The sequence below is a fragment of the Rhinopithecus bieti genome, unplaced genomic scaffold, assembly GCF_001698545.2.
Source record: "Rhinopithecus bieti isolate Rb0 unplaced genomic scaffold, ASM169854v2 scaffold_42612, whole genome shotgun sequence".
NCBI lineage: Eukaryota > Metazoa > Chordata > Mammalia > Primates > Cercopithecidae > Rhinopithecus > Rhinopithecus bieti.
This window is the reverse complement of record NW_016817187.1, coordinates 60,546-82,502: the sequence shown is the minus strand read 5'-3', so window position 1 is coordinate 82,502 and position 21,957 is coordinate 60,546. Positions and strand designations below refer to the sequence as shown.

The window sequence follows — 21,957 nt, the reverse complement described above, 5'->3', positions numbered from 1 at the left end:
CCTCCCCCTAAAAAAAAAAAAAAAAAGAAAAGAAAGAAAGAAAGAAAAGGGGAAAAAGATGGAAGCAAGGACAGATTTCCATGTCGGTACCAGTACGAAATAATAAGTTCTTGGAAATAGAAGGAATCTTAGAAGTTGTCTAATCTTAGAAGTCCAACTGTCTCATTTTACAGATGAGGAGACTGAGGGTAGAATGAGTCAAATGACCACCGAGGTCATTTGTTCCTAGTATCAGAGACTGCTTGTTTTAGTTCACCACTAGCCCTCGCGTCCCCCGAGGACCTTCGCAGGCTGGGGAGTGCCCATGTTAATCCCCAGAGGCCCCATTTGAGGGGCTTTCCAGCCAGTCTGGGCCATCCGTTGCAGTCATTGTTGGCCAGCTGGGCTGGAAAAGTGCCCTGGCAGGAAGAAGAAGGCTGGTAGAACAGTAGACCTCACTGCCACCTGGTCACCTTGTGCTTCTCTCTTGGAGAGTTCTGACCAGTCATCCCTGTCTTCTTAGCTCTGCTGTTGCAGGGGTTATTTCGAAGCAACTAGGCTAAACGTCTGTGGGAGCTGGCTTGTCCTGGCTTTCAAACCACCATCACTTGGAAGAGAAACAATGTGGTTTAATGCTTAGTCAGATCAGAGTTAGAGATGTGTTACTGTTTTTGCCACAGTCCTTAGACACCAAGACCCTGCTCTTGAGAAATAGGGGCAAGCAACACCTTGCAATGGCAACTAAACCTCTTTGGGATGTGTGTTTATGGTCTATCTCCTCCCCATCCCATCCTTGCTAGCACACTCCCCACCACATACACATAAAAGCTCTAGAAATCCACAGGTTTTAAACACCACTGCTTCACCAGAACCTAGCACATAACAGGGCCTCAGTATGTGCTTGTTGAATGTGGGATGAGTGAACATTATTTTCTTAGAATGTAGAAGAACAGACATATTCCAAGTTAACAATATCTTCCGAGATATTGTTCCTGAGCTATAAAAACATTTTATATTTTATAATAAAATAAAAAATAAAATATATGCCGAGACATTTAAACACTTTAATTCTAAAAGAACAGAATGTTTGAAAAAAATTAGCACTTAATATTTATTTGCACAACTGCAATGCAATGTTTTTGAAAGTTGTCAATAGCGACCAAATAAGTATGAGGGACCCACCACAGCCCGGGTATGTCCAGTGACACTGCCACAATGTGCACTCTGCCTGCTGCCTTCCACTCCTCCCTCTTGGTGTTTCTGAGTTTGGCCAATCATATGGATGATAATTAAAATATTTTTGGAGGGTTTGGTGACTCGCACTTGTAATTCTAGCACTTTGTGAGGCCAAAGTGGAAGGATTGCTTGAGTCCAGGAGTTCAAGACCAGCCTTAGCCACATAGCAAGACTCCATCTCTATAAAATTTTTTTTTTTTAATTAGCCAGATATAGTGATTCACACCTGTAGTCCCAGCTACTCAGGAGGCTGAGAGAGAATCACTTGAGCCCATGGTGAGCTGTGATCACACCACTGCGCTCAAGCCTAGGCAACAGAGTAAGACACCATCTCTAAATATATATAGATTTATATTTTATAAAAATATTTTTTATTTTGGAGATATTTCTCAAATTTAGACTATCAGATCATCAGGCTTCTGCCTTCTGGAGTATTCAATAGAATAATTTAGAGATTGGGCATGTTCTCTAGGACCTGTGGTATCACCTTTTTTTTAAAAAAAAAAAATTAAAGTTGTGGTAAAATACACATAATAAAATGTACCAGCTTAACCATTTTTAAATCTACGGTTCAGTGACATGAAGTACATTCACATTGTTGTGCTACCATCGGCACCACCATCGTCATTATCCACAGAACTGTCTTACAGAATTGAAATGCTGTACTCATCAAACAGTAACTCCCCATCCTGCTCCCCCAGCCCCTGACAGACACCATTCTTTCTGTCTCTATGAATTTGACTACTATGTACCTTGTATAAGTAGAATCATACAGTATTTGTCTTTGTGACTGGCTTATTTCACTTGGCATAATTTTTATGTTTTTATTCTGTGGAGTTTGGTTGGGGGGCTCCAAGGTCAGCCCTAGGTAGAACTGGGAAGTAAGGAGGGGCCTTATCCCCAGCTCCCCTACTTTCCTGCCCCATCCCTCCCTCAGTTCCCACCCACCTGAGGTCCCTGCTTAGTGGCTAAATGTCTTCTTCCCCCTCATCCCATCTTCCACTTATCCACAAAGAGCATCTGATTGGCCTAGTGTGGGTCATGTGTCCACCCATGGCAGAGGAAGGTGGGCCACCTCACTTGCAATCCCATCAAGACTGTATATAATAAGGAGGCAATAGTTCCTCCCAGAGAGGTGCTGTTCTCAGAAGAAGGGGGTTGGACACTGGGTAGGCACAAACAATAGATGTCTTTGTTGAACCTCCAACAAGGTTCAAAATGCCTTTCCACCTTCCCATTGCACACGGCTTTGGACTTGGGTCCCTTCCCCTTGGGCGTTGTTTGCAAAGTTTTTTATGCGCTTGGCTTTCCTTGCAAAGTTTTTAACATCTTGAGAGCCACTGCTGAGCCCCAGACACTGTTTGTAAGTGTGATAGGAGCCTACACAGGCTGCTCTCAAACACCGGCAGCCTTGAAAACAGACTCTGGACTCAGATAGCCTGGGTGCAATCCTGGTTTGGCAGTTCCTGGCTGTGTGGCTTTGAGCAAGTGACTTTGCCGCTCAATGACTCAATTTTCCCATCTGTAAAATGGTAAAATAATTTACCATTGGATTGTTTTGAAGATTGGAAAACCTGCTGTGTGATGTGCTTGACCTACATCATCTTAATCATGCTCACAGGCGGCCCTATCGCACAGTGGGAAGAGGCCCTCCCTCTCTGGGCAGATGCCAACCCTTCAATAGGGCACACCCCCACCTCAGCATGCAAGGTCGAGCTAAATTCACTCTCCACTCATGCCCTGAGCTAGTAACCCTATGAACGAGCTGCATAACGATACAGCAGCCCAGCCCTGTATGATCGCAGAGTCTATATCCCCATTTTTCAGTGAGGCAGCTATGGCTTAGGGGGGCCAAGCCTATGGCTTTAGGGAGGGCCACTACCTTCGAGGCGCCACGTGGGAAGGGGTAGTGGGATCACTTCTCATTTGCCTGTTTACTTAGGGCACATGAAAGAGGCTAACCCAGTGCCTAGGACTCTCCTTCCACCTGAATCGTGGACCACATCTCTGTCATCAGCTAACCAGCTTAAACCTTATTCGTCTTCCACAGTGGATGGTAACAAAGTACAGCTCTAGCATCTAATCCATAGATTACCTCCAATCTCTAGTCTTTAAACAGTTCCTTTTTTTATTTGAGACAGGGTCTCACTCCGTCATTTGGGCTGTAGTGGCATGATCATGGCTCACTACAGCCTCAACCTCCCAGGCTCAGGTCACCCTCCCACCTTGGCCTCCTGAGTAGCTGGGACTACAGGCACATGCCACCACGCCCGATGAATTTTTGTATTTTTAGTAGAGATGGGGTTTCACCATGTTGGCCAGGCTGGTCTCAAACTCCTGACCTCAAGTAATTTGCCTGCCTCAACCTCCCAAAGTGTCGGGATTACAGGTGTGAGCCATTGTACCTGGCCTCTAAACTGTTACTTTGATAATCATTTTAAAAAGTAACAGATACTATTTTGAAAGCAAGTGGTGGGAAGGTAGAAGGAAGGACAGATTTCCATCCAGGTACCATCCTGACTTGACAGTTTTCTTATTTTTTAGTCATTTCAGCAGCCCATTCAATACCTAGACAGTAAGGACTAAAAGTATTGTGAGTCTGAGTGAATTCTTCTAGAGCTGAGAGATCAGTGTTACCGACTGATCAGTCAATACAGGCAAAGCATATTCCAGTTTCAGGTGTTATTTTTCCTCTTCCTTCACTTGTGCCCAGGAGTATTACATGGCTGGGTGATGCTAAGGAAGGATGCACTAACTAAAGTTCCCCACCCCCTCATTTCTAAACCCTTCCTTTATTTTCCTGATGAACAGACAGCACCCACTGCCTGCTGTGTCCCATTTAGCAGTGTAATTTGGGTGTGCGTCATAGAATTGTGCACAAGGAGGAGGAAGGAGTTACATGCTGGATGTATATACTGAATGTGTTTATGTGCTCCTTTGTAGACCTGCACTTTATGCAAACTATATACTTTCAGACAGATCACTGAGTAAACTGAGGTACTGTCAGGGAATTTATGTGTTCACAGAACGCTGAATATAATTGAGGAGTCCTGCCAGTTCTATCCTGGATTTAACTCTCTCTAAGCTTATGTCTTTTTTTTTTTTTTTCAGACAAAGTCTCGCTTTTTTTGCCCAGGCTGGAGTGAAGTGGCGTGATCTTGGCTCACTGCAACCTCTGCCCCGACTCCTGGGTTCAAGCGATTCTCTTTCCTTAGCCTCCTGAGTAGCTGGGGTTACAGTCATGTGCCACCACACCTGACTAACTTTTGTATTTTTAGTAGAGACAGAGTTTCACCATGTTGGCCAGGCTGGTATCAAACTCCTGACCTCAGGTGATCCACCCACCTTGGCCTCCCAAAGTGCTGGGATTACAGGTGTGAGCCACTGTGCCCAGCCCTAAGCTTATGTCTTGAATGGTGTGACCTCAAAGTGTAGTTCAGATTTGAAGCAGGTGTATTAAAGCCAACCACCTTGAATGATGTAAATATCCCCAAGTGGCATGAAGTAAACGAACACATATGGAAAGGGAAATTTTCTTAGGCTTGAAACCACCATTTCCTCAGCAAACCTCCCACCTGAGTGGGACCCAGGGGACATCAAATGAAAGACGATGAAAAGTAACGGATGTGGCCCATGTGCCTCCAAGAGGCCAAATGCAGTCAGAATGAACTGAGATGATCTTCGAACAGATTAGATATTTTAACACCAATTCTCATGCTTCAGAAGTGAGCCTGGCTGCTGGCAGACAACCAACACTGTCATGTTTAATTTTTAGATTTGGCTGTTAAATTTGGCCCTGTGTGAGTCTGTGTTTGATCAGAGTCTATAAGGGTGGAGGATTCCTGGTGGGAAGGCCTGGTTTCTAGCTCAGTGACTTACAGGCTGTGCGACCTTGGACAAGCTATCTCGCCACTGAGAGTCTGTTTTCTCGTCTGTACAATGAAGGAAACAACCCCTGGTCTACTTGCCTTATAGGGAGTCCTGCAGATCAAACGAGATGGTATTTGGGAACTGTGAACACACTACACAAAAGACCAGCATGGATATGTTCACGAGCACCACACAGTCCTTTCTGCCTTGCTCACTCAATTCTCCATTTAATTTATACACAGTGGACTTTACCCCTCATTCTTGCAGCAAAACCCTTTTGAGAGTATCATTTTAAGAAGTGGATTGACATCACATATGCATAGTTGCCCTATTTATCCTCAGAGTCCTCTGAGATGAGGAAAAGACAAGAATTATTAGGAAAAATAGACCCAGAGAGACGGTAGCCCAAGGGCACAAAGAATTCCCATCCTGATATTCTTTCTTTCCTAGATGACATTGACATCTACATCCAAAGCCAAAGATTCTGGTCAAAAGTTAATCTCTTGGCTGGTCATGGTGGTGCACATAGTGGTTCCTGTAGTCTCAGCTACTTGGGAAGCTGAGGTGGGAGGATCACTTGAGCCCAGGAAGTCAAGGTTACAGTGAGCCATGATCACGCCACTGCACTACAGCCTGAGTGACAGAGCAAAAGACTGTCTCAAAAAAAAAAAAAAAAGAAAGAAGAGAAACTACGTCTTTACTATATTGCAACAAGTCTGAAACACCACTCTTCTAAGACACCATTTTTTTAATGTGTCACAAAGAAAGAAAAGGCTCTATCCCTTGAAACATAACACAATGCTTCCTTACTGTGTCAATTTTAAGAAATGTCTTGATTTCATAGACGTTAGATGTGGAAAAAATACGCATCTTGGAATAGATGAAATGCAGTGTGTTTACCTCTCCCCAAAAATAAAGCTTTTTCCTTTTGGTCCTGACGCATTATTAGATTAGCAAACTTCAAAACTGTTGTATTTTTTGTCTTAGCTCCTTGACGTTGTACATGTTATGCAATCATGCTTTCACGTGGGTTAAGGGGGAAATTAATTCTATTTTTCTTATGGATACAGTAATACAAAGTACCTCTGGGCTTGAATATAGTTTTAGGTAAGTGCAGATTATAAACTACTTGTCAGAGCCAAAATCATCACAATTCCATGGTCTGTTGTTTTTTACCAGATTTAAAGGAGGAAGAAATGCTTAAGGGCATTTGACACATCAATTATGTTTTCTTTGTTCTGAGTAGAACTGTTTGTTGTTGTTGTTGTTTTACTTAATGCTTGATTTGATTGTTTTGTTTTTATCCCATTTATTTTTAGCTCAGGTAAAACAATTAAACTATGAGTTTCCCATTGCACAGACGAGTCAGGGATGAACAGGCTCAAGTGAGAGCATATCACCTGCCTCGGCCAAATATAATATTTTCATAAAATGCAATTGGGAATTTGTAGTCTTTCTGAGTGGAAAGGAGCATAAGAAACACAGGGAAATAGGGCCAGGTGCGGTGGCTCATGCCTGTAATTCCAGCATTTTGGTAGGCCAAGGTAGGAGGATCACGAGGTCAGGAGTTTGAGACCAGCATGGCTAGCATGGTGAAACCCCGTCTCTACTAAAAATACAAAAATTAGCCTGGCGGGGTGGCGGGCGCCTGTAGTCTCAGCTACTTGGGAGGCTGAGGCAGAAGAATTGCTTGAACCCGGGAGGCAGAGGTTGCGGTGAGCCAGGATGGTGCCACTGCCCTCCAGCCTGGGCAACAGAGCGAGACTCCATCTCAAAAAAAGAAAAGAAAAAAAAGAAAAGAAAAGAAAAGAAAAGAAACACAGGGAAATACATACCACTTCTGTAATGAGGCTTTGTAAATTTTTTTGTGGACTAAGGCTTCCATTTAGAACATCCTTCCATTTAGAATGTCCTCGTTCATAAATGCTACACTTTGGAATAAGAAAAACTCCACCTATTTCTAGCTTGTTCCTTAGTTACCTTCCCACATTCCTCTGCTCCATAAGGATATTACTTAAACATAACAACAAAGAGAGTCACACACAAAAATGATTTCTAGGGACTAGACCGTGGCGGAGTGGAAAGGAATGATCCAAATCATTGTAGTTCTTCTACTCGGCTCATAATCATCAGCTCCCTGCCGGGGGTCCCAGGGCCCATTTCTGAGAGGATGAGCATAGTAGCCATGGTGCTGGGCAGGAAGTGGGTGGGAAACTCTTAATGTGTGATCACTGCTAATGCACATTTTGCCCACTGTTCTCTCCCCTGCAGTCTGAGTACCACTATGAGTACACCGCGTGTGACAGCACGGGTTCCAGGTGGAGGGTCGCCGTGCCGCATACCCCGGGCCTGTGCACCAGCCTGCCCGACCCCGTGAAGGGCACCGAGTGCTGTAAGCAGCTGTCCTGCTCAGGGCCTCCCTGTCACTCAGCTTTGGTCTCTCCCCCAAGTCTCCTGCCATCCAATCTGGGCCCTTCCTGGCAGAGCAGCTGCATTAAGGAATCAGATCTTTTCCCCAATTAGTCCCCACATCCCAGACCCTTATGAGATTTGGTGCAGAAGTATTTCATGAAAGCAAGCTGGATATCTGAATTTGCTTTCATTTTTTAAAGGAATTAAAATCCCATCAGTGGATACAGCATAAGCAACGCCAGCTGTGTGCACTCAGATATTCTTTTCTGTTTGCATACATTTTCATTTTTGCCTGTGTATGTCTCTCCAATCTACACTCACTCATCAGCCACAATCAGTCATTAGGAAAGATTGAGATTTGCTTTCATTCTTAAAAAGGAAGTCAGAGAGGCTAAATTTCTGCAGAGACATCCTTTAAAATGCTCCAGGCATCACTTCAGGGGACAAGAATCTTCCTGACTGTGGATCTGATTGTGCAATACGAAAGGCAGTGGCTTGTCGCAGCCCCAGCGCCTGCCTCTGTGATTCTGCAGTCACAACTTTTCTACAATTGGCAGCTTTTTCCCCTGCATTATTATTTTAGGAATGCAAAGGGAATAACAAGAAAAACCAGGCACTAGATTTAAGGAATTATTTGAAGAGTTGGAAAGGAGTTTGAAGATATTTAAATTATCAAATCAGCTTAGTACAGTGCCTGGTTGAGTAAGTGAGCAAATAAATACTTGTTAAATTGATGACTGGATATTGCTGAGACCTGAGCAGAACTGAGGTGTGACTAGTGGAAACAAATGAGCCATCTTCACTGAACTCTGCTGAACTCTGCTGACTTCAGTGAATCCCACTATGTGTAAGCACCATGATGTGCATATGCAGTGTGAACTGCAAATACAAATAAGGCCCAGTCTCTGCTTTCAGAAGCTTAGGTGGTAGAAAGTGCAGACATTCATTCATTCACTCATTGTTTCAGAAACATTCATGAAGCTCCCAGTCTGTGCCAGTCACTGAGCCAGCCATTGCCGGAGGAGCTCAGAGCCTAGTGTAGTTTCTCATATATGATATGAGGAACAATGAGAGTTACGAATATTTAGGGATCAGGCATAGCTGGGAGGGCCACATGAGCAAAAGCTTAGATGTGGATGAAGAGTGACACATTTGAGGAAGAGCTTGTGGTCCAGGGTAGAGGCAACACAGAGAAGGTGATGGATGGGGTTGAGGTGGAGAAGGATTTGTAGTGGGAGGTCAAGCTGGGAAGTTAGGCTGGAGGGAAACCATGGAAAACTGAGTGCCAGGCCAAGAGCATACTTCTAGAACCAAAAGGGAGTGCCTGTTTATTTTTTTAAATAAGGAGAGTAATAGTACATATGTGTTTTACGTTTTATTTTTTTAAAGAAAAGGTCTCGGCCGGGCGCGGTGGCTCAAGCCTGTAATCCCAGCACTTTGGGAGGCCGAGACGGGCGGATCACGAGGTCAGGAGATCGAGACCATCCTGGCTAACATGGTGAAACCCCGTCTCTACTAAAATACAAAAAAACTAGCCGGGCGAGGTGGCGGGTGCCTGTAGTCCCAGCTACTTGGGAGGCTGAGGCAGGAGAATAGCGGGAACCCGGGAGGTGGAGCTTGCAGTGAGCTGAGATCCCGCCACTGCACTCCAGCCTGGGCGACAGAGCGAGACTCTGTCTCAAAAAAAAAAAAAAAAAGAAAAGGTCTCACTCTGTTTCCTAGGCTGAAGTACAGTGATGCAGTCGTAGCTCTGTGTAGCCTTGACTTCCTGAGCTCAAGCAATTTTCCCACCTCAGCCGTTTGAGTAGCTAGGATTACAGGCACACACCACCACTCCTAGCTACTTTAAACATTTTTTTTTTTGTAGTGACAGGGTCTCACTGTGTTGCCCAGGTTGGCCTCAAACTCCTGGGCTCAAGTGATCCTCCTGCCTTGGTCTCTCAAAATGTTGGGTCTACAGGCATGAGCCATTGTGCCTGATCATATCAGTGTTTTAGAAAGGTACCTCTGACCACAGAATGAGCAAAAATAAGAATAGGGAACTATTTAGGAGGATATTGCAATGATTGAGTTAACAGGTCATGAGAATCCTACCTAGCATGGTGACAGTACAACCAGAAAGGCAGAGGCCAGAGGCTCAAGGGAGAAATTCAAGGCTGAAGGGCCATATGTCGTTCAGAGGGGTCAGCACAAGAGACCTTGGCATCCTCTTCACCGGAGAGCTCTCAGAATGGTCAGGGCACCTCTCCAAAGGAAATGAGTGCCAGGGACAAGCCCAAAGTCCCACAGCAAGGCAGAGTATCCATGGCCCTAGATCTTTTTTTTTTTTTAAATAACAGCTTTATTGGTATATAATTTATATGCCATGAAATTCATTCCTTTAAGGATAAAATTCAGTGTTTTTGGAATATTCACAGCAACCATCATCACTCTTATTTCACATTTTAATCATCCTACAAAGAAACCTCATAATATTAGCAATCTCTCCCCAGGCCCCTCCCCGCAGCCCCTGGCAACCACAAATCTACTTTCTGTCTCCATGGCTTCGCCTCTTTTGGCCATTCCATACAAATAGAATCACACATAGCAAGGAATATCACCGCTGAAAGAAAAAAATTTTTTTAAGAAAAATAAAATAAAATCACACAGTAAATGCCATGGCCCTAAACCTTAGTGGGCCAAACTCCTAGATCCCAACCCAGCACTCCTCCCTTCAGTTGCTCGCAGCCCATGCACTTCTGAGGCTGCCGTGACCTCACTGCCCCGCCTTGTCTCTGCCGTTTTCCAGCCTTCTCTTGCAACGCCGGGGAGTTTCTGGATATGAAGGACCAGTCGTGTAAGCCATGCGCTGAGGGCCGCTACTCCCTCGGCACAGGCATTCGGTTTGATGAGTGGGATGAGCTGCCCCATGGCTTTGCCAGCCTCTCAGCCAACATGGAGCTGGATGACAGTGCCGCTGAGTCTACCGGGAACTGCACTTCGTGAGTTTGCACACACACCCACCCCATCCCCAGCCCACTGGGGAAGGGGCTGCAGGGTACACCGGACAGCCTCCTCCACGGCCCCTCAGGCTAGGCAGGGAGGATGGAGGGAAGAGGAAGCCAGGCTGCCAGGGTGAGGCCTGTAGCCATGCCCACAGGACTGGTGGATGTGACTCTGCCTGGCCCACTCTTACTGGCCTAAACTTACCAGTGATGGACAGGCATTTGTGGGAGGTAAAAAACATGGGGAAATAAGAGAGTGGACAAGGGGAAAAGGGTTAAATGGCCCAGTCTATTTAAAACAAAACCCAATTGGAGCTGGGCACAGTGACTTGCCCCTGTAATCCCAGTACTTTGACAGGCTGATGTGGGAGGATTGCCTGAGGCCAAGAGTTTGAGACCAGCCTGGGAAACAGCGAGACCCCATCTCTACAAAAAGTTAAAAAATTTGCCAGGTGTTGTAGTGCATGTCTGTAGTCCCAGCTACTCAAGAGGCTGAGGCAAGAGGATGACTTGAGCCCAGGAATTCAAGGGTAGAGTGAGCTATGATCACACCACCATACCCCTGGATAACAGAGCAAGACCCTGTCTCAATTAAAAACAAAAACCGGCTGGGTGCGGTGGCTCACGCCTGTAATCCCAGCACTCTGGGAGGCCAAGGCGGGTGGATCACCTGAGGTCAGGAGTTCAAGACCAGCCTGGCCATGGTGAAACCACGGCTCTACTGAAAATACAAAAAATTAGCCGGGCATGGTGGCAGGCGCCTGTAATCCCAGTGACTCGTGAGGCTGAGGCAGGAGAATCGCTTGAACTAGGAGGCAGAGGTTACAGTGGGCGGAGATCGCACCATACCATTGCATTCCAGCCTGGGTAACAAGAGCGAAACGCCGTCTTAAAAAAAAAAAAAAAAAAAAAAAAAGGAAAAGAAAATGAAAACCAAAAAAAACACAACTGGATTTCCACCACAGAATTTTGGATCAGCCAATATACTTTCTCAGCTTAACTGGAACACAATATGCAAAGCTTGGGTATTTTCCTGGCTTGGGTGCTAACTTTTTTTTTTTTTTTTTTTTGGAGACAGAATCTCACTCTGTCACCCAGGCTAGAGTGCCGTGGTGCCATCTCAGCTCACTGCAACCCCCAGCTCCCAGGTTCAAGCGATTCTCCTGCCTCAGCCTGCTGAGTAGCTGGGATTACAGGTGTGTGCCATAATGCCCAGCTAACATTTTTGTATTTTTTTAGTAGAGATGGGGTTTCACCATGTTGGCCAGGCTGGTCTCAAACTCCTGACCTCAGGTGATCCACCCGCCTCAGCCTCCCAAAGTGCTGGGATTCCAGGCATGAGCCATTTTGGGTGCTAACTTCTAAAACTGATTCTGCCTAGCCTTTGCTCAGTGCTGGCTGAAATCTTCCAAACGCTGTGAGATCCCAGTAACTAGAAAATTTTCTTAGAAAGCTCAGTCCAGGGTGCTTGGAGAACTGGATATCTATTTCAGATATGTCTTTTGTAGGCCAGGCACTATTCTGGATGCTTTATATATATTATTTTCTCTAATTCTCACAAGAACCCTGTGAAATAGGCATTACTATTTCTATTACAGAGATGAGGAACTGGAAGCTCAGCAAGGTTATGACCTGCCCTTTGTTATCTGGCTTACAGCTGGCGAGACTGAAATTCAAACCCAAGCTTCCACTGCTCCATAATGCCACATTCAAATAACATTCATTATGGGCAAGGAAATATTGGGTCTTAGGGAGCAAAAATGGGGGCAATATGGGGATTTGAAAGGCAGTCATATTGTTCCTTATTAAATATTGACAGTGAATACAGGAGGAAAGTAAATGAAAGTTTCGTTTATACCCAAACAATCAAATGGATAAAAAGGACTCAAGAATTGTATTACACTTGGATTTCTAAAAACTGGGAGCAATGTCTCCCATTCCTATACTTAAATCTTGTCTAAGCCAAGCAGTGGCTATTTAATCTGTAGTCCAATTTTAATGTTATGTTATTTTAGAGTTCAATTTGAAGTGTCAAATTCATTAGCATGACAACACTGGAGGCAGAGATAAAGCTAGAGAGCTTTAAAGCTGGAAGGAGCAGGAATGTGTGGGTTAAGACAACCAACCCCCATTTGAGTCCTAATGGAGACTGTCATTAGGCCCTGGACAAGGTGCAGACCTGGCTCAGTCAATTCCTAGCTATGTAAAGGAAGGATGTATTCTCGCTCTGGGGACTGCTCCGAGAGTCCAGAAATCATTATCTCTCAGCGAGCCAGGATGTGGGCGGGTTAATAACAACTTGTGTTTCCACGGCAGGACTATTTCAGGGCCTGCATCTTAAGGCATCCCACCACATCCCTGGGAGGGAGGAAGAGGATATTTCTCCCTCAATGGAGAGGAAATGGCCATCTGGAGAGGTTTTTGTGGTTTTCCAGTCATCCCTCAGAAAGGCAATAATTGAGCTGATACCTAGAGCGCAAGTATTTGGCTTTCCTATTCAGCTGTGCAACTACCCAAATCCTGCCTGCTCTCTGCCTCAAGAGACTCCAAGCTGGTCTCCTGCTTCCATTCCCAGCCTCCTCCAGGCCTGTCCACTCAGCAAGAGCCAGATTCATCTTTCTTTTTTTCTTTTCTTTTGTTTCTTTTTTTTTTTTTTTTTTTAGAAACAAAGTCTCACTCTGTCACCCAGGCTGGAGTGCAATGGCGCAATCACAGCTCACTGCAGCCTCAACCTCCCCGGGCTAAAACCTTCCTCCCACCTCAACCTCCCACGTAGCTGGGACTGCAGGCACACGCCACCACACCTGGCTAACTTCTTATTTTTTCTAGAGACAGGGTCTCAGTACGTTGCCCAGGTTGGACTCAAACTCCTGGGCTCAAATGATCGTTCCACCTCAGCCTCCCAAAGTACTGGGATTACAGGTGTGAGCCACTACACCCAGCCTCATCTCCTTAAATCCAGTCACAATAATTTCCTGCTAAAAACCCTAGATTCAATGGCTACCAATTGCTTTTGGGACAATGTCCACTACCTTCCCACAGCCTGCAGGGCCCTGCTGCCCTGCCCTCTGCCCTCTGCCCATTTCCCCAGCCTCTCCCAAGTACCTTCTGTCTTCACTTGCTGTGTTCCAGCCACACTGACCATCGCACTCCTTACCCTCCTCAGGGCATTTGAACATGTGACTCTCTGTCCCCTCTTCTATGACTCCTACTTAGCCCTCATGTCTCTACCTAAAAATCATTTCCTCAAAGAAACCATCCCTGACCCCATAGACTCCTGTTATACGCTCTTTATCATCCTGCATTTCTCCAGTGGCACTTATCACAGTCATTCCTATGTGATTGTGTGATTAGTTAAGCTGCTGTCTCCTCAACTAGAAAGCGAATGCAAGCCCCAAGCGGTAAAGGATCATACTTGTCTTGTTCATCACTGTGTCTCCAGCATCTAACATAGTGTCTGGCCCAAAATAGACAAAATAAATAATTGGTGACAAAACAGACCAGCTGAATGGAATCTCCATGGCAGGATCCTGAGCCTTCAGGGATCCTCCATGGGTCGTGGGTTGATGTCCCAGGGCTAAGGTACTGGCAACAGTCTGAGATCAGAGACTAGCATAAGCTAAGGGAACAGGAGTGACGTGGGAGCAATAGAAAAAATGTCATATATTAGTGGAAAAGATTGAGCAGACGCTCAAAGACTGTGACAGTGAAACAAGAATGAGAGATAAATGTAAACATTAAAAATGAAAAACATTATATGCAGATCACAACTGGATGACCTAGGGTAAGTTTCCTAAGCACTTCTGGGCTTCAGTTTCTTCATTCTACAAAGGATGGTAAAAATAGCACTCTAATAGGTTGAGGTAAGGATCGATGAGACGATACTTGTAAAGAATTTAGAGCGATGCCTGACACTAGAAATCAATCAAAACATGTTGTTATTATTGAATATGAAATGTCTTCACCAGGGGCAACTCTGACAAAAATCAGAATTGTGATGCATTTTGCAAATGTAACCCACTTATGGCATCTTTTTAATTATTCATCAAACTTCAAGAGTTATTTATAGCTGACATCATTGAGCACATGAGCATTAAAGGTTATCTCTTTCCACAAGGAGAAATCAATGCTGTTAGGTTAGCTGGGATATTTTGGATGAGCTCATGTTATATGTTTTCGTTTTGAGAATAACACTGACTGTCAAAGAGCTGAAAATAACCATATTATTCTGGCAAACACGGGGAAATCTGTGGGCTAATCTGAGAATCCTTTAACTGGCTATTACTATTATTAGTAGTAGTAGTGTTATTTTGAGATGGAGTCTCGCTTTATCACCCAGGCTGGAGTGCAATGGCATGATCTCGGTTCACTGCAGCCTCCGCCTTCTGGGTTCAAGTGATTCTCCTGCCTCAGCCTCCTGAGTAGCTGGGATTACAGGCATGCACCACCACACCCAGCTAATTTTTGCATTTTTGGTAGAAATGGGGTTTCACCATATTGGTCAGGCTGGTCTCCATGGTCTTGAACCCCTGACCTCAGGTGATCCCTGCCTCAGCCTCCCAAAGTGTTGGGATTACAGGCATGAGCCACCATGCCCACCCAACTGACCATTACCAAGCAACTGGAAACCTGGGCTGGTCTCAGGCAAAACAGTGCAATAGTGTGATGGTCTTTGATTACCTGTTTCCACGTTCAGCTCTTTAACCCCGCAAGTCCCCACTATGTGCCAGGCCCAGACTGGTACTGGGAATACTTTAGTGAGCAAGGTAAATTTGATCTCTTCCCTCACATAATATTGGCAACGATTTTAAGGTCTGACAGTTTCAAATTTGGAGAGGATGTGGAGCAACAGGAACAGTGCAGCAGTCTCTGGTAAATGGGAGGCTCACATACAGTTCTCCTCCCAGGCATTCTACTCAGACATGTGCCTAAGGAGACAGGAACACAGCAGAATGTGCACACGAAACTGCAAACAATCCAAATGTCCATCAAAGTAATGCACAAATAAATATGGTAGAATCATGCAAAGGAATGTTATGCAGTAGTAAAGATGAAGCCAGAAGAGCTGGATGTGTGAATATGGATGAATCTCACAGTTAGTATATTGAAGTCCCTCCCTTCCCAAAGCGAGTTTCAGAGCCTATAAATATAATACCATTTATGTGAAGCTTTAAAACATGCGAAGCACTACCATACAGTTTATTGTTTAGAGATACATACATGTAGAAAATCGCATGCACATGTTAAACACCAGATTCAGGAAAGTGGTCACTTGGCAGTGGGGAAGGCAGTGTGTTCCAGGAAAAGGCTCAGATGAGGTTAGCGGAGGGTACACAGAGGCTTCTGCTGTGTTGAATTTCTTAAGCAGGGTGGTGGGTCGGTGAATGTTCATTATACCATTGTATAGGTCTTAAATATTTCATAATATACTAAAAATAAATAAAATATCATGGGATTATGGCTACGAGAAGGGGAGCAAAGAGAACTAAGGGCACCCATAGCAGAAGCAGATAGAATCAAGGAAGACTTTTTAGATTAAGTGGCATTTAAGACAGTGTAGGAGTTAAACTGAGAGAGAGAGGAGGAAGTTTGTTCCAGGAAGAGGGAAGAGGATGTCAGGAGGCCCAGAGGTAAGAGAAAGTTTGGCAGAGGAATTGAAAGAAATGTCATAGAGTTGGCGTATAAAGAGTGCATCAGGAATCTGTACCCTATCCTAAGGGCCACAGAGAGTCAGTCCCAGGGATTTTAATTTGAAGCAAGGGAGTGCCATGGTCAGATGTTTATTCTGGAGGATCTGTCTGCTGGGCTGCAGCATGAAGAGGGCTAGGAGGATGCGGGACTGGCTTCAGGGAGACAAGTTTGGGGGCTAGTTCATAGATGTTGTGGTGGTGAGCACAGGGATAGCCCGTGGACAGGGTGGATAGAGTGAACACATATTTAGGAGACAAAACAGACATGACCAGGTCGGCTGTCTCCGGGGTTCTCTGGCCCTCCCCCTTTCCATAAAAACCATTTACATGTGGCATCTTTATAGTAGACATTTCTGGAAAAACAGGTAGACTAGACTGGGTGGATGTCTGAGTTCTGAAGAATGTCTGTGTCTACTGAGTTATTTGACAGCTTTAGAGTTTGGCAGACCGGATCTCAGCCCTGCCACTCGCTGGCTTCATAATATTGGGCTTGGCACTCTCCAAGCCCCAGTTTCATCATCTTTTAAACAGGAAAAACATTTCCTCTTATTGATGAAAATAAATCATGAATATAAAGCACGTAGTGCAATGCCTGGAGGTAGTATGCAACCAATAAATGTCACCCCTCCCTGAGTGGGTGCAGTGGCTCACGCCTGTAATCCCAGCCTTTTGGGAGGCCGAGGTGGGTGGATCACTTGAGGTCAGGAGTTCGAGACCAGGCTGGCCAACATGGTGAAAACTTGTCTCTACTAAAAAAAATTACAGAAATTAGCCGGGTGTGGTGGTGCATGCCAGTAATCCGAGCTACTCGGGAGGCTGAGACAGGAAAATCACTTGAACCCGGGAGGCAGAGGTTGCGGAGAGCTGAGGCCACGTCACTGCACTCCAGCCTGGGAGACAGAGCAAGACTCTGCCTCAAAAAAAAAAAAGTTATCCCTCCCCAACTTCACCTGCCACCCGTATCCCAGGTAGTTCTGCACAATGTGGAGGCAAGCCTGCTTGTCTTCCTCATCTGTCTGCCTTCCTCTTCTTAGCTGCACTCCAGGTCCTTGACCTACCTGAGAGCTTCTTTTGTCTTTCTTCACTGAGCATTTTCAGGTCCAAGTTTCAGTTTGTGAATCACAAGCCTGAAAATTCCCAAAGACCCAGCAGAACATGAGACCTGCACACGGCACAAAGCCTGGTGGGCTGTGCTCCTGCCTGTAAACCTGGTTCCTGTTCCTTCACAGGTCCAAGTGGGTTCCCCAGGGCGACTACATCGCCTCCAACACGGACGAATGCACAGCCACACTGATGTACGCCGTCAACCTGAAGCAATCCGGCACCGTTAACTTCGAATACTACTACCCAGACTCCAGCATCATCTTTGAGTTTTTTGTAAGCCCCTGGCCAAGGTGGAGGGTGGGAGCTAAAGTCTCTCTGGGGCTCAGATCCATTTGAGGAATCCATCGTGAGTGTAGCCCTGCTTGGGAAATCACTGTTGTTTTCCCTCTGGAGAGAGCTGTGGGCAAAATGAGCTGAGGCCCCAGGAGGCAAGGAGAAAAGGCAAAAGTGAAAGGACTCTTGGGGGAAGAGTTGTCTGGGAGATTTCTAAGTGTTTTATCCAGCTCAGACATGAAAACAGCATATTTGAGTTACAAGTTATTTCTTTGGTGTCAATGCTCATTTTGTGTATGTGACTAATTCCTGCCCTACTTTGAGGCTCATATGTTTTGAGCTCAGTCCCTAAAGGAAATTGGCAACTCTTCCCATATAAAGAAGGGCCCTCTGGAGGACTGGTGCAACGTGGGGAAAGATATCTATTTCCTTAGAAAGCTGAGACTCTGGTTCCAAACTCTTTTATGTCAGGTTCAGAATGACCAGTGCCAGCCCAATGCAGATGACTCCAGGTGGATGAAGACCACAGAGAAAGGATGGGAATTCCACAGTGTGAGTATCACACCAGCCTTCTCCCAGAGATCCCAGAAAAGGGACCCAGGGGCCTTCGTCAGAGAGTGCTTCCTCCCAGTCTGAGCCTCCACCCTGATGTCTCTGGAGGGCAGGAGTGTGATATGATGAAGATGCTGTAGTTGCTGTCCTCTAGCATTGACAGAATATGGGTGGGAGCTGACTTGTCGCTTCTATGGCTTGACTCCAAAGACCAGCAGCTTTTCAGCTTTAAGACTGGGCCTTCTGGGGAGGGGGGCTGTCTCCTGCAAAACCACAGAAGAATGAGGGAGTGCCAGTCACCCTATTGTCAGGATCCTCAGGTCTCTTTACTGGTCTCACCATAAGAGATGCTCATGGTATATGTGATCCAGGGAGCAGTGGAAGGGTTGTAAGAGGAGGCTGAGAAAGAGAGAGGAGCTGTGCTAAGTTGGGAGGAAGGGCAGAGCTGAGGACAAGGAGGAAGAGGGTCAGAAGAAGAAGCATTACCATGCAGTTAGTAAGAGGAGTCGTCCCAACAAGAGGCTATACCGACAGATTAACGAGATTTCTCTCTGTGATGAACGAACACTCCTGTTTGTGGTTTTTAGGTGGAGCTAAATCGAGGCAATAATGTCCTCTATTGGAGAACCACAGCCTTCTCGGTATGGTCCAAAGTATCCAAGCCTGTGCTGGTGAGAAACATCGCCATAACAGGTACTGAGACCAGGGTTACTGACTCCCTGGGCTCTTGACTTTGCAGTCTCCTGGGGACTCAGTCTCCAGGCTGAATCCTTGCTTTTCTGGCTCTTCCTCCTCCCTAGGGGTGGCCTACACTTCAGAATGCTTCCCCTGCAAACCCGGCACGTATGCATCCGAGAAGGGCTCCTCTTTCTGCAAACTTTGTCCAGCCAACTCTTATTCAAATAAAGGAGAAACTTCTTGCCACCAGTGTGACCCTGACAAATACTCAGGTGATGTTTCTGAGGGTGGGAGGAGTTTGGAGATAGAGGGTACCACCAAAACACACAAGGAGAAACCAGGGAATAGAGCCATCTTCTGGTCAAGCTGAGGATGATGATTCTTAAACCCTTCCTTTCTGGATCCTGGAATACTCTTGCCAATCCATATATCCATTAATCACTTTGTCTTTTTTTTTTTTTTTTTTTTTGAGATAGGATCTCACTTTATCACCCAGGCTGGAGTACTGTGGTGCAATCATGGCTCACTGCAGCCTCAAACTCCCCATCTCCAGCAATCCTCCCGCCTCAGTCTCCTGAGTAGCTAAGACTACAGGCGTGCCCCACCACACCCATCTCATTATTTGTTTTTATTTTTATAGAGACAGAGGTCTTGCTAGTTGCCCAGGCTGGTCTTGAACTCCTGGGCTTAAGTGATCCTCCTGCCTCAGCCTCTCAAGCTGTGAGCCTATAATCCCAGCACTTTGGGAGGTCGAACCAGGAAGATCAATTGGGCCTGGGAGGTTGAGGCTTCAGTGAGCCATGATCGCACCACCGCTCTATAGCCTGGGTGACAGAGTGAGACCCTGTCTCTAAAAAAATGAAATAAAAATGAATCATTCAATAAATATTGAGCCTCTCCTGTCCACCAGGCCCTATTCTATGTACTTGGGCTACATCAGAGCAAAACAGACAGAGTTCCCTGTTTTTATGGGGTTTACATTCGGGGGTGTGGGGAAGAGAGACAATAAACAAAAGAAATAGAAGACACATATATAATACATTATATAGTATGTGGGATGGTAAAAGTGCCATGGTGTCATGTCAAAAGGAAAAAGCAGCTTAGAGCTAGAGGGGTTAGGAAAGCTAAGGAAAGGGTTGCAATCTTTTTGTTGCTGTTGTAGAAACAGGGTCTCACTGTGTTGCCCAGGCTGGTCTCGAACTTCAGGCCTCAAAGTGATCCTCCTGCCTCGGTCTTCCAAAGTGCTGGGATTACAGACATGAGACACTGTGCCCGGTCCAGTCATTTTTTAAGTGGTGAATTTTTATTTATATATTATATTTTATAATTTATATTATTATATTATATATTTATATTTATTTATTTATTTATTTTTGAGATGGAGTTTCACTCTTGTTGCCCAGGCTGGAGTGCTGGAATGCAATGGCATGATCTCGGCTCACCACAACCTCCGCCTCCTGGGTTCAAGCAATTTTCCTGCCTCAGCCTCCCAAGTAGCTGTGATTACAGGAATGTGCTACCACGCCTGGCTAATTTTGTATTTTTAGTAGAGATGGGGTTTCACCATGTTGACCAGACTGGTCTCGAACTCCCAACCTCAGGTAATCTGCCCACCTCGGCCTCCCAAAGTGCTAGGATTACAGGTGTGAGCCACCGCACCTGGCCAGTGGTGAAATTTTAAGTGAAACATTGTATAAGATTATAACATAGTCCAGGGGTGGTGGCTCTCGCCTGTAATCCCAGCACTTTGGGAGGCCAAGGCAGGGGAATCACTTGAGATCAGGAGTTCAAGACTAGCCTGGCCAACATGGCAAAACCCCGTCTCTACTAAAAACACAAAAATTAGCTGGGCGTAGGGGCATGTGCCTGTAATTCCAGCTACTCGGAAGGCTGAGGCTGGAGAATCACTTGAACCCGGGAGGTGGAGGTTGCAGTGAGTTGAGATCGCACTACTGCACTCCAGCCTGGGTGACAGAGCAAGACTCAGTCTCAAAAAAAAAAAAAAAAAAAGATTATAATATAAACAGTAGATACGGTAGAGTTAAAACGTATAAATTTATACATGTTAACATATAACAATTATTATCAAAGTTAATTTCATGAGGCTATATTGAGGAACAAAAACATTTTGATAACAAGGTCTAAAGATGCAAATTACAATCTTGTATCAGCCTGAGAGCATTCGTTGAAGTCCAATCAGGCATTTTGGGAAATCTAGGGTTCCTCAGAACACAATTTGCAAACCACTGCTTTGAGGGAAAGTAAGGGGACAGCTGGAAGCAGCCTGTTTTTACAGTTTGAGGATAGCTTCCTAAAGCATTCCAATTTGAAAAATAGGACGTGGTCATTTGAGGGAGTTCCAGGGGGTATCGAGGCTCTGGTGTGAGATGGGCAGTGCCAGCGGATGACTTTCTGCTCAGGCAGTCCAGACATTGGTATGAGGGCCAGTCTCCAAGACAGGTTCTGAAACAAACAAGAAGGGAGAGAGAAACAGTCCCATCTTTTTCCCTGGAAACACAACTATTCTACTTTTCCTTTCTTACACAGTTTAAATGTAAACCCAGCACGAGGCCCTCTCTCAGACAGACCCACCTGTCCCTACAAAGACATGCCAAACTTCACACAGATGTTGAAGTATGTGTTTGCTCAGCCAAGACCAGCCACTGACCTTGTAAATTGCTTGTTTCTACACTATTCCTAACACAAAAGTCATATTCACCTACACAGATCTTGCCAAATGGGTGTAGTTTTCAACCAAAACAGACATCTTTAGGTCTTGGGGGAAGTTTTTATCTGTAAGTCTAGATCCCTGTTTTTCCACTTGCATTTTTTATTCCTCTTCCCCACTCTGCTTCTATCAACAGCAACCTTTCTTAGTCTAAATCTCTGGCTCCCTTTACTGGTCCAGCAGTTGGGCAAGGGTTTGAATGGCAAGGTGGTTCTAGTAAAACTGCATAGGAGTGTTTTGATCAACTCTATGTAAGCTGATTTTTATCCAGAGTGATGTTATAAAAGCATTAGGTTGGGAGTCTGAATTCTTGGAATCTATTTTCCTTCTGCCACTGATTTCTCAATGTGCCCCATTGACTGAGAAGTGAGTTTTTTCTTCTTTCTTTCCTTCCTTCCTTCCTTCCTTCCTTCCTTCCTTCCTTCCTTCCTTCCTTCCTTCCTTCCTTCCT

At 45.3% G+C, this 21,957-nt stretch overlaps 1 protein-coding gene across 6 annotated transcripts in view; it reads left to right on the top strand.

The window, feature by feature from the left end:
* The window catches only part of ELAPOR1 (endosome-lysosome associated apoptosis and autophagy regulator 1), a 98,021-nt gene that overhangs the window by 47,868 nt on the left and 28,196 nt on the right, over positions 1–21,957 (top strand). For all 6 annotated transcript variants that reach the window (XM_017855934.1, XM_017855932.1, XM_017855933.1 and 3 more), the window contains 6 exons: positions 7,357–7,477; positions 10,286–10,478; positions 17,401–17,548; positions 18,020–18,100; positions 18,688–18,793; positions 18,901–19,050. In XM_017855934.1, the coding sequence (XP_017711423.1) occupies positions 7,357–7,477; positions 10,286–10,478; positions 17,401–17,548; positions 18,020–18,100; positions 18,688–18,793; positions 18,901–19,050 (799 nt within the window). The remainder of the gene's footprint in view (positions 1–7,356; positions 7,478–10,285; positions 10,479–17,400; positions 17,549–18,019; positions 18,101–18,687; positions 18,794–18,900; positions 19,051–21,957) is intronic.